General features: G+C 44.7%; 1 protein-coding gene across 5 annotated transcripts in view; it reads right to left on the bottom strand.

Annotated features, from left to right (window-relative positions):
* The window catches only part of LOC118363645 (fibroblast growth factor receptor 2-like), a 97,222-nt gene that overhangs the window by 20,578 nt on the left and 63,537 nt on the right, over positions 1–13,107 (bottom strand). For all 5 annotated transcript variants that reach the window (XM_035744740.2, XM_035744728.2, XM_035744718.2 and 2 more), the window contains 4 exons: positions 9,882–10,003; positions 6,008–6,118; positions 3,205–3,395; positions 248–370 (listed from right to left, as the gene is read on the bottom strand). In XM_035744740.2, the coding sequence (XP_035600633.1) occupies positions 248–370; positions 3,205–3,395; positions 6,008–6,118; positions 9,882–10,003 (547 nt within the window). The remainder of the gene's footprint in view (positions 1–247; positions 371–3,204; positions 3,396–6,007; positions 6,119–9,881; positions 10,004–13,107) is intronic.

Genomic DNA, 13,107 nt, shown 5'->3' with positions numbered 1-13,107 from the left:
GAATCAGTCCCGCGCAGACTTCTACCTCCTGTCTCTGCCAAGACTGAGAAGGACGGACGGAGGCTCAACTTACACAATACAGAAAGTAAACTGAAATTCAAATTTTCCTTAAGGAATATCGGTTTACTTCATGAATTAATCAATTGAAATGGAGTTGACTGTCACATACACCCCCTCACAACATTACAGAACACACGACACAGTATACACTCCTCAAGTGCCCCCACCCCCCCCCCTAAGTACTCACGTTAGTTGTCTTTTTATAGTAATCGATGTTGTGGACGTCCCTGGCCAGGCCAAAGTCAGCAATCTTCATGAAGTTGCTCTCTGTGACCAGGACGTTCCTCGCTGCTAGATCTCTATGTATACACTGGATGGAGTGAAGGAGAGAAAATGGGACGGGGTGGATGGAGATATAGATGAAATTGAGAATGAGAAATAAAACTTTAATAGAAACACAAGTAAGCTATGCTAAAAATGTTATACTATGTATGTGTATGGTAAGTGTACCAGAAACATATTTAATGAACCCTTTTGACAAGTACCAACAAACGTGTGTGTGATCATTCTACAGTGATCCCTGCAGCGTACACTCAAACCGGTGTGATTAGACCGCTTTTTTAGAGCATCCAGTTTCGATTGACGCAACAGTCAACGTTTCAGCTGGCAACACTGCTTTTTCTCATAAACATTTTGCACAAACACAGTCCTCAGAAAGTTATGTCCTGAATTTGACCAGTTTATTTTTGGATGCAATGTTTAAACATTCACAAAAGTAGCGACAGCATAACACAATCATTCAAACTGGAAAATGTAGGCTACATTAGTCCTAGCGCTAATTGAGGAAAGATTGAGGTAACGCATGCGGTCATATTTAGCTAACTCTCGGCTGACAGAAACCACACCATGCTAATAGAAATTACTACTTACAATTCATCACATAACGGGTGAGTTCTCCATTGATTGAAATAACTGAGCAAAACACCATTCCTTCCCCTCATTTTGTTATAACACCTTTGGTCTGACAAACGTTGAAGTGACACCTAGAATGCATTGTATAATGTCAACAAACATATGGCCCCACACATAGCTGGCAAATAGCTTAGCATTAGCTCATCATAATTAGTACAACCTTCAAAAAGTATTTTACACATACCATAGATGTGGTGAACAACAAAACAACATCTCCACTTCGCTGACCCTCAACACTGGGGCACCACAAGGGTGAGTGCTCAGCTCCCTACTGTACTCCCTGTTCACCCAGGACTGCGTGGCCATGCACACCTACAACTCATTCATCAAGTTTGCAGAAGACACAACAGTAGTGGAACAACGACGAGACAGCCTACAAATAGGAGGTGAGGGCACTCGGAGTGTGGTGTCAGGAAAACAACCTCTCAATCAACATCAACAAAACAAAGGAGATGATCGTGGACTTCAGGAAACAGCAGATGGAGCACCCCCCGATCCACATCGAAGGGACAGCAGTGGAGAAAGTGGAAAGTTTTAAGTTCACATCACATACAAACTGAAATTGTCCACCCACACAGACAGCCTCAGGAGGCTGAAGAAATGTGGTTTGTCACCTAAAACCCTGACAAACTTTTACAGATGCACAATCGAGAGCATCCTGGATAAGAGCGTCTGCTAAATGACTTAAATGTAAATGTAATCCTGTCGGGCTGTATCACAGCTTGGGGCGGCAACTGCCCTCAACCGCAAGGCTCTCCAGAGGGTGGTGAGGTCTGCACAACGCATCACAGGGGAAAACTACCTGCCCTCCATGACACCTACAGCACCCGATGACACAGGAAGGCCAAAAAGATCATCGACAACAACCACCGAGCCACTGCCTGTTCACATTGCTACCATCCAGAAGGAGAGGTCAGTACAGGTGCATCAAAGCTGGGACCGAGAGACTGAAAAATAGCTTCTATCTCAAGGCCATCAGACTGCTAAACAGCAATCACTACCTCAAAGATGCTGCTGCCTACATAGAGACTCAAATCAGTGGCCACATTAATACATGGATCACTAGACACTTTAAACAATGCCACTTTAAAAAAATGCCTATTTAATAATGTTTACATATCTTACATCACTCATATCATATGTATTTACTGTGTTTATGCCATCTACTGCACCTTGCCTATGCCGCTCGGCCATCGCTCATCCATATATTTATATGTACATATTCTCATTCACCCCTTTAGATTTGTGTGTATTCGGTAGTTGTTGGGAAATTGATAGATTACTTGTTAGATATTACTGCACTGTCGGAACTAGAAGCACAAGCATTTCGCTACACTCGCATTAACATCTGCTAACCATGTGTATGTGACCAATACAATTTGATTTGATGTCCATTACAATCTATGCAATAATCAGAATGCATGATTTGTCACCAGAACTTCAATTAATAAGGAGCTAGAACACACCACAATTCAAACTGTTGTTAGAAAATAAAACTTAAATTAAAGAAGAACTTAAGTAAGAAAATAGCTTGAAAGTGACAAGTTATTTTTGTTTGGGGCAGCGCGGGTTAATTGTCCTGTTCCGTAATAATCACATTTTGGAACAGTGAGTGCATTCTGACATCATGTGCATAAAAAAAACTCGCCCTGTCAGAGATATTTGGAACTCATGCGTGAAAAGGTTAAAGTAACACACGCTACCTAATATAACATGACAACAAAATACATGCACGACAAACATGCCTGAATTGGAGGAAGATTCATGACAGATACATGGTAGAAGTTGTTTGTGCACCTAGATGTGTATGTCTGCCTGTGCATGTGTGTTTAGGTGCATGTGTGTATGCGTGTGTATGTATGTGTGTGAGTGTGTTAGCATACTGTGTTATTGTATGCTCTAGGCTCTGTCACATTCCTCTAGTAAGCAGGAGCGTGATGGAGTGTTTGGCTATAGTGCCCATTGCTAGTTGTGAATGCGTTGTGAAAACGCTATTCTTCAGTTGTCCACACAGAGAGGCTTTGTGTGATAGAGAGAGACAATGCTGAGATTTGGACAGGTGGCTAGAGATGTGTTTTTAGGAGACAATATTGATAAACACACACTTTTTACACAACCACCATGGCTAAAGCCCTAGTCACAAGGACCCAGTGCAATGCCAAGGAAGTGTGTCTACCAAGCAGAATGGTGAGAATGAACATGTTGTATGTGTGTTTGTGTGTGTTTGTGTACCTTCTGTGAGGCCAGATATTCCATGCCCCGTGCCACCTGGTAGGTACAGGAGACCAAGTCCTTGAAGGTGAGCTGTTCATCTGAGCAGCGGGTAATATCGTAGGAGTATTCCATGCCAGGGGGCCTGCGGGCACGTAGGTACTCCCTCAGGTTCCCTTTAGAGGCATACTCCACTATCACATATAGAGGGCCTGTCACAGAGAGAAAAAGAGACACAGACAGAAAGAGAGAGAGGACACATGCACACATTTAGGACTACACACTGACTGATCACTGCTTTACAAATTGGGGGGAGGGAGGAATCTTGAGTATTGAAGGAACCGAGTTAATCAGGGATTATCAGCATCAGGATGTTATCTTGAAAACTTGAATGACAGAGTCAAACATGACAAATATATGGTGGGAGAGGTTTTGTCGTGTGTGGATAAAATACGGATGTAGATTCAGTTCTGATATTCAACACCATATTCATAGTACAGTCGTTGCCAAAAGTTTTGAGAATGACACAAATATTAATTTTCACAAAGTGTGCTGCCTCAGTTTGCATGATGGCAATTTACATATCCTCCAGAATATTATGAAGAGTGATCAGATGAATTGCCATTAATTGCCTTGCAAATTAACTGAATCCCCCCTAAACATTTCCACTGCATTTCAGCCCTGCCACAAAAGGACCAGCTGACATCATGTCAGTGATTCTCTCGTTAACCTCTCTAGGACGCTAGCGTCCCACCTGGTCAACATCCAGTGAGATTGCAGAGCGCCAAATTAAAATACAGGCATACTCATAAAAATTCCGAAAAGATACAACTATTTGACATTGGTTTAAAGATTAACTTCTTGTGAATCCAACCACGGTGTCAGATTTTAAAAAATGCTTTACGGAGAAAGCATACCTCACGATTATTTGAGAACATAGCCCAGCAGACAAATCATTACAAACAGTAACCAGCTAAGTAGAAGAGTTACACAAGTCAGAAATAGAGAGAAAATGAATCCCTTACCTTTGATAATCTTCACATGAGTGCACTCAGAAGACATTAATGTATTCAATAAATGTTTATTTTGTTCGATAATCCACTTTATATCCGTAAAGTTCATAGAAACATGTCAAACAATGTTTATATTCAATCCTCAGGTTGTTTTTAGCCTAAATAATCTATAATATTTCAACCGGACAATAACGTTGTCAATATATAAGTTAAACAAGAAAGGCACTGTCTCTGGTCGCGCGCATGAAAAAGCTCTGACACGGCAGGGTCCACTCATTCAGACTGCTCTTACTCCCTCATTTTTCAGAATAAAAGCCTGAAACAATTTCTAAAGACTGTTGACATCTAGTGGAATGCACAGGAACTGCAATTTGAGTCCTAAATCAATGGATACTGTAATGGCATTGAATAGAAAACGACAAAAAAAAAACTACTTCCTGAATGGATTTCTCAGGTTTTCCCCTGCCAAATCAGTTCTGTTATACTCACATTCATTTAACAGTTTTGGAAACTTTATAGTGTTTTATATCCTAATCTACTAATTATATGCATATCCTATCTTCTGGGCCTGAGTAGAAAGCTGGCATGCTTTTCATCCAAAATTCCAAATGCTGCCCCCTACCCTAGAGAATTTAACACAGGTGTGAGTGTTGACGAGGACAGGGCTGGAGATCACTCTGTCATGCGGATTGAGTTCGAATAACAGACTGGAAGCTTCAAAAGGAGGGTGGTGCTTGGAATCATTGTTCTTCCTCTGTCAAACACGTGCCATCATCATTGCTTTGCACAAAAAGGGCTTCACAGTTATGGATATTGCTGTAAGATTCCACCTAAATCAACCATTTATTGGATCATCAAGAACTTCAAGGAGAGCGTTTCAATTGTTGTGAAGAAGGCTTCAGGGCGCCCAAGAACGCAAGTGCCAGGACCGTCTGCTAAAGTTGATTCAGCTGCGGGATCGGGGCACCACCACTACAGAGCTTGCTCAGGAATGGCAGCACGCACAGTGAGGCAAATACTTTTGGAGGATGGCCTGGTGTCAAGAAGGGCAGCAAAGAAGCCACTTCTCTCCATAAAAAAACATCAGGGACAGACTGATATTCTGCAAAAGGTACAGGGATTGCACAGCTGAGGACTGGGGTAAAGTAATTTCCTCTGAGGAATCCCCTTTCCAATTTTTTGGTGCAGTTGGAAAAAAAGCTTGTTCGGAGAAGACATGGTGAGCGCTACCATCAGTCCTGTGTCATGCCAACAGTAAAGCATCCTGAGACCATTCATGTGTGGGGTTGCTTCTCAGCTAAGGGAGTGGGCTGTGTTTTTCCGAACACAGCCATGAATAAAGAATGGTACCAACACATCCTCCGAGAGCAACTTCTCCCAACCACCCAGGAACAGTTTGGTGACGAACAATGCGTTTTCCAGCATGATGGAGCACCTTGCCATAAGGCAAAAGTGATAATTAAGTGGCTCAGGGAACAAAACATCAATATTTTGTGTCCAAGGCCAGGAAACTCCCCAGACCTTAATCCCATTGAGAACATGTGGTCAATCCTCAAGAGGCGGGTGGACAATCAAAAACCCACAAATTCTGACAAACTCCAAACATTTATTATGCAAGAATACGTTTGGCCCCGAAGTTAATTTGGCCCAGAAGTTGGCCCAGAAGTTAATTTACAGCATGCCAGGGCGGATTGCAGAGGTCTTGAACACAAAGGGTCAACACTGCAAATATTGACTCTCAACTTTTGGCCACGACTGTAGATGTATGGGAGAGGTACAGAGTAAGTTATGGTAGAGCCCCTTGTACTCACCGTCTTGTGTACAGGCCCCTAGCAGGTTGATAATGTTCTTGTGTTTACCGATCATCTTCATCATCTCCATCTCTGACACCAGATCAGACAGGTCCTTTTCTGTAGCATCGTCTGGAGGGGGGAAGGAGGAGGGATGAACAATGGGTCATTATAGAGGACAGAAAATACATATTCATTAATTACAGACACATGCGCAATGTTATAGGCTGCATTCATTTGTCAGCATCATTACCTGTTAACTAGCCCTCCCTGGATGGTCCTGGTTCGCTCAGTTACTTTAAAATGTAAAGTCCCCATATTTGGGGTCATATTAGATTTGTTATTTATTCAATTCAGTTTGGAAAAGTAGGGTGTCTGCGGAAAGCTAAGTATCTTGGCTATTGATCGGTGCCTTCAAATCTTTGGTGTGACCTACTACCAAATATGGGCATATGAATTTACAAGGGCAGGCCGAGCCCCAGAGTCATAATGTTTACTTTATACAATGTTTTCACCAAACAGCAAACATCTTAAAATGTAAGTTTCAATTTGGTCTGTGTGTGAGCTATGGTACAGCTACATGGTCCACCGAGTGCCCTGCTTATCCATTACACAGGGCTATCAAATCTATCTATCTATCTATCTATCTATCTATCTATCTATCTATCTATCTATCTATATATATATATATACAAAAAGAATCCTTAGGTAGGTAGAAACAAAGCGCTGTCATAGGATGCCACCTTGCCAACAAGTCAGTTCGTCAGATTTCTGCCCTGCTAAATTTGGCCCCGTCAACTAAGTGCTGTTATTGTGAAGTGGAAATGGCTAAGAGAAACAACGGCTCAGCCGGCCTGCTCGCCTCCCTACCACTGAGGAAGTACAGTTCCCGCTCAGCCCAGTCAAAACTGGCCAGACAAGCTCAACAGAACCACTGAGTGCTGATTTAGCGTAAAGTGACTGTTCTACTGGATGTCATAAGGTGAAAAATCCTCTGTCCTCGGTTAAATGCAACACTCATGAGTGCTGACCGAAAAATCCTCTGTTCCAAACTGTCTCTGGAAGCAACGTCAGCACAAGAACTGTTAGTCGGGAGCTTCATGAAATGAGTTTCCATGGCCGAGCAGCCACACACAAGCCTAAAATCACCATGCACAATGCCAAGGGTCGGCTGGAGTGGTGTAAAGCTTGGGGCTATTGGACTATGATGTGATGAATCACGCTTCACCATCTGGCAGTCCGACGGACAAATCTGGGTTTGGAGGATGCCTGTGGAACTCTACCTGACCGAATGCATAGTGCCAACTGTAAAGTTTGGTGAAGGAGGAATAATGATCTGGGTCTGTTTTTCATGGTTTGGGCTAGGCCACTTAGTTCCAGTGAAGATAAATCTAAATGCTACAGCATACAATGACATTCTGAACGATTCTGTGTTTCCAACTTTGTGGCAACAGTTTGGGGAAGGTCCTGTTTTCGCATGAGAATGCCCTTGCACACAAACCGAGGTCCATACAGAAATGGTTTGTCGAGATCGGTGTGGAAGAACTTTGACTGGCCTGCACAGAGCCCTGACCTCAACCCCATCGAACACCTTTAGGATGAATTGGAACGCCGACTGCAAGCCAGGCCTAATCGCCCAACATCAGTGCCCGACCCCACAAATGCTCTTTTGGCTGACTTCCTGCAAGTCCCCACAGCAATGTTACAACACCTAGTGAAAAGCCTTCCCCGAAGAGTGGAGGCTGTTACAGCAGCAAAGGGGGGACCAACTCCATATTAATGCCAATGATTTTGGAATGAGATGTTCGGCGAGCAGGTGTTCGTGTATGTAGGGTACACGGTTGGGTAGGTTACTTTCTTAATGTAATTATCGTAATCAGTAACATATCTTTTGGATTACCCAAACTCAGGAACATAATCTGATTACTTTCAGTAACTTTTACATTACTTTCCCTTAAGAGGCATTAAAAACCAAAGTCTGTCCGATTTTTGGAATCAGTCAGTTGTAATGGATTTCATGTAATCCATTATTCCCCCAAGCCTGATGGTGTACGTGCACACACAGCCAGGTGTGCAGTGGTATGTAGTGTAAATAAGAAATAATACATATTGTAAGTAAACACACCTTCGTACACAAACACACGCCCAGCCACAACATATACCCCAAACTAGAGCCAGTGGCTTTACAGCTAGCAGGGCAGTGTGTCACACGGCTAGGGATACACTGTGTCAATACTGAGATACTAAGATCCCGTAGGCTTTACTGAGGGAGGGACACACGCACAGTGCTAAACACACAAACACACGCACAGATACAAATTGAGGGAAAAACTCACATGTACAGTGCATCCGGAAAGTATTTAGACCCCTTTAATTTTTCCACATTTTCTTACGTTAAAGCCATATTCTAAAATGTATTACATCATTTTTTCCCCCTCATCAATATACACACAATACCCCATAATGACAAAACAAAAACAGTTTTTCAGACATGTTTTGCAATAAATACCTTATTTACATAAGTATTTAGACCCTTTGCTATGAGGCTCGAGACTCCTGTTTCCATTTCAACATCCTTGAGATGTTTCTACAACTAGGAGTCCACCTGTGGTAAATGTAATTGATTGGACATGATTTGGAAAGGCACACACCTGTTTATATAAGGTCCCACAGTTGACAGTGCATGTCAGAGCAAATACCAAGCCATGAAGTCGTAGGAATTGTCCGTAGAGCACAGAGACAGGATTGTGTCGAGGCACAGATCTTGGGGATGGGTACCAAAACAGTTCTACAGCACAGAAGGTTCCCAAGAACACAGTGGCCTCCATCATTCTTAAATGGAAGAAGTTTGGAACCACCAAGCTGGCCACCTGGCCAAACTGAGCAATCAGGGGAGAAGGGCCTTGGTCAGGGAGGTGACCAAGAACCCGATGGTCATTCTGACAGAGCTCCAGAGTTCCTCTGTGGAGATGGGATAACCTTCCAGAAGGACAACCATCTCTGCAGCACTCTACCAATCAGGCCTTTATGTAGAGTGGCCAGAGAGAAGGCACTCCTCAGTAAAAGGCACATGACAGCCCACTTGGGGTTTGCCAAAAGGCACCTAAAGGACTCTGACCATGAGAAACAAGATCTCTGGTCTGATGAAACCAAGATTGAACTCTTTGGCCTGATAGCCAAGTGTCACTCTCATCACCTGGCCAATACTATTATCCCTACGGAGAATCTTGGTGGTGGCAGCATCATGTTGTGGGGATGTTTTTCAGCAGCAGGGACTGGGAGACTAGTCACGATCGAGGTAAAGATGAACAGAGCACAGAGAGTACAGAGAGATCATGAAAACCTGCTCCAGAGAGCTCAAGGTCTCAGACAGGGGCGAAGGTTCACCTTCTAACAGGACAACGATCCTAAGAACACAGACAAGACAACCCAGGAGTGGCTTCTGGACAAGTCTCTGAATGTCCTTGAGTGGCCCAGCCAGAGCCCGGACTTGAACCCGATCTAACATCTCTGGAGAGACCTGAAAATAGCTGTGCAGCGACGCTCCCCATGCAATCTTACAGAGCTTGAGACGTTCTGCAGAGAATGGGAGAAACTCCTCAAATACAGGTGTGCCAAGGTTGTAGCGTCATACCAAAGAAGACTCTAGGCTGTAATCGCTGCCAAAGGTGCTTCAACAAAGTACTAAGTAAGGCCTCTACTTATGTAATTGTGATATTTCAGGCTTTTATTTTTAATAAATTAGCAAAAATTTCTGAACCTGTTTTGCTTTGTCATTATGGGGTATTGTGTATAGATTGAAGAGTAAAAAAAACAACAATTTAATCCATTTTAGAACAAGGCTGTAAAGTAACAAAATCTCAAGGAGTCTGAATACTTTCTGAATGCACTTTACCTTTCAGCATCTTCACAGCCACTGTGACGGCCTCCTTGGGCTTGTCCTTATCAATGCCCAATGCTTCGGCCATCACCACCTGGCCAAAGCAGCCCTCGCCCAGCGGCTTGCCCAGAGTTAACCTGTAGAGGAGGAGAGGGAGAGGTTAGAAGAATAGTTCAAACAGCTGTATAGCGACACACAGAATTTGTAATAGCTCCCCTTTATACACACTCACATGGGCATGTGCACGCACGCACACACACTTAGACCCAGTCCCACACTTCCCCCACCACTATCACTCATGGTCACAACACCTCTCTGCTCACTGATCCTTTGGTAATAGATTGGTCCTAGTTTGATTGACAGGCGGTGGCCTGCCCCTGTGGCCCAGACTTGAGGTTGTGTAAACATTCACACTGACTCCGGGGCCTAAGGCCAGCACGCCATCAGAGTAACACAATCCCTAGTCTGTCCACACAGAGGCCCCCCCCCACACCACCCCTAGCTCAATGGCACCCTTTCTGCCCTGGCCCACCACACATAATCAATGTTATTTTTTCTTCCATGCCAGCACAAACGTTAGCATTCCTGAGTGTTCCGCATCTCCACCACGGCCCCCGAGGCACTTGGGAATGACAGACGAGGAGAGTCGGAGAGGAGACAGAGATGAACGAGAGACACACTAGATTTAACAGTAGGGGCTTAATTGAGCATGCCAAGGAGACATGTTGAATGCTTTTGATCTCCTACTGTTAAATCTTCACAAAAACATGGCATGGCGAAACACCACAGGCAGAAGCATATTAATAACCCAAGAGCCGGATTGTGTTTTACTGTCTGGGGTTTCCCCATTGCTTAACAACAAGAGACCTCACCGAAGCAAAATCACTTTGTATAAGTCTGTTGTGGCCTTCAGCCTGACACTTTCCACTGAAACTGACTGAGGCCACTAGTTCAACTCGTAGTACGGACTAACTCCCCTGGTATGAGGCAAAGCAAACAGTCACAGCATAAACACAGATTACAGCCATGACACACACACAGACACACACACGGTCCTGTTCAGTAGGCAAAAAGGAAAAGTGCAACATTAATCGAAAATATGCTTTTCTCATTGGACACTTCCAGGTAGTTCCTCCCGGTTTCATTTACATTACATTTACATTTAAGTCATTTAGCAGACGCTCTTATCCAGAGCGACTTACAAATTGGTGCATTCACCTTATGACATCCAGTAGAAGTCACTTTACAATAGTGCATCTAAATCTCAAAGGGGGGGGGGGGGTGAGAAGGATTACTTTATCCTATCCTAGGTATTCCTTAAAGAGGTGGGGTTTCAGGTGTCTCCGGATATATGAATGAGTGATGGTACAGAGCAGCATAGGCAAGATACAGTAGATGGTGTCGAGTACAGTACATTTACATTTAAGTCATTTAGCAGACGCTCTTATCCAGAGCGACTTACAAATTGGTGCATTCACCTTATGACATCCAGTGGAACAGCCACTTTACAATAGTGCATCTAAATATTTTAAGGGGGGTGAGAAGGATTACTTTATCCTATCCTAGGTATTCCTTAAAGAGGTGGGGTTTCAGGTGTCTCCGGAAGGTGGTGATTGACTCCGCTGTCCTGGCGTCGTGAGGGAGTGTGTTCCACCATTGGGGAGCCAGAGCAGCGAACAGTTTTGACTGGGCTGAGCGGGAACTGTACTTCCTCAGTGGTAGGGAGGCGAGCAGGCCAGAGGTGGATGAACGCAGTGCCCTTGTTTGGGTGTAGGGCCTGATCAGAGCCTGGAGGTACTGAGGTGCCGTTCCCCTCACAGCTCCGTAGGCAAGCACCATGGTCTTGTAGCGGATGCGAGCTTCAACTGGAAGCCAGTGGAGAGAGCGGAGGAGCGGGGTGACGTGAGAGAACTTGGGAAGGTTGAACACCAGACGGGCTGCGGCGTTCTGGATGAGTTGTAGGGGTTTAATGGCACAGGCAGGGAGCCCAGCCAACAGCGAGTTGCAGTAATCCAGACGGGAGATGACAAGTGCCTGGATTAGGACCTGCGCCGCTTCCTGTGTGAGGCAGGGTCGTACTCTGCGGATGTTGTAGAGCATGAACCTACAGGAACGGGCCACCGCCTTGATGTTAGTTGAGAACGACAGGGTGTTGTCCAGGATCACGCCAAGGTTCTTAGCGCTCTGGGAGGAGGACACAATGGAGTTGTCAACCGTGATGGCGAGATCATGGAACGGGCAGTCCTTCCCGGGAGGAAGAGCAGCTCCGTCTTGCCGAGGTTCAGCTTGAGGTGGTGATCCGTCATCCACACTGATATGTCTGCCAGACATGCAGAGATGCGATTCGCCACCTGGTCATCAGAAGGGGAAAGGAGAAGATGAATTGTGTGTCGTCTGCATAGCAATGATAGGAGAGACCATGTGAGGTTATGACAGAGCCAAGTGACTTGGTGTATAGCGAGAATAGGAGAGGGCCTAGAACAGAGCCCTGGGGGACACCAGTGGTGAGAGCGCGTGGTGAGGAGACAGATTCTCGCCACGCCACCTGGTAGGAGCGACCTGTCAGGTAGGACGCAATCCAAGCGTGGGCCGCGCCGGAGATGCCCAACTCGGAGAGGGTGGAGAGGAGGATCTGATGGTTCACAGTATCGAAGGCAGCCGATAGGTCTAGAAGGATGAGAGCAGAGGAGAGAGAGTTAGCTTTAGCAGTGCGGAGCGCCTCCGTGATACAGAGAAGAGCAGTCTCAGTTGAATGACTAGTCTTGAAACCTGACTGATTTGGATCAAGAAGGTCATTCTGAGAGAGATAGCGGGAGAGCTGGCCAAGGACGGCACGTTCAAGAGTTTTGGAGAGAAAAGAAAGAAGGGATACTGGTTTGTAGTTGTTGACATCGGAGGGATCGAGTGTAGGTTTCAGTCTGTTTCCTTCTGTTTGGTGCCTAATGAACAGGACTCTGGTACAGTGTAGCACTGAGAAATGACTCATTGGTCTGTGTAAGCGATACGGAAAGGGCTGGGTGCCAATGGCCACCCTGGGTCATGTTCAGTAGAGACCAAAGTTTTTAAACATGGAAAAGAAACGTGTGTTTCTTATTGTGTGTGTTTCTTAAGTCAATTTTCTTCTGTTTGCTGCCTAATGAACACTACTCTGGAAAAGTGACATTTTTTATCACAGTCATTACTCACTGGTTAATCATTACAGATCACAGACCATGTTCAATGGTGCTTAATGGTATATTAT

This window comes from Oncorhynchus keta, chromosome 3 (genome assembly GCF_023373465.1).
Source record: "Oncorhynchus keta strain PuntledgeMale-10-30-2019 chromosome 3, Oket_V2, whole genome shotgun sequence".
NCBI classification, from domain to species: domain Eukaryota; kingdom Metazoa; phylum Chordata; class Actinopteri; order Salmoniformes; family Salmonidae; genus Oncorhynchus; species Oncorhynchus keta.
The sequence above is the reverse complement of the archived record's forward strand: the minus strand, read 5'-3'. Positions and strand labels throughout refer to the sequence as shown.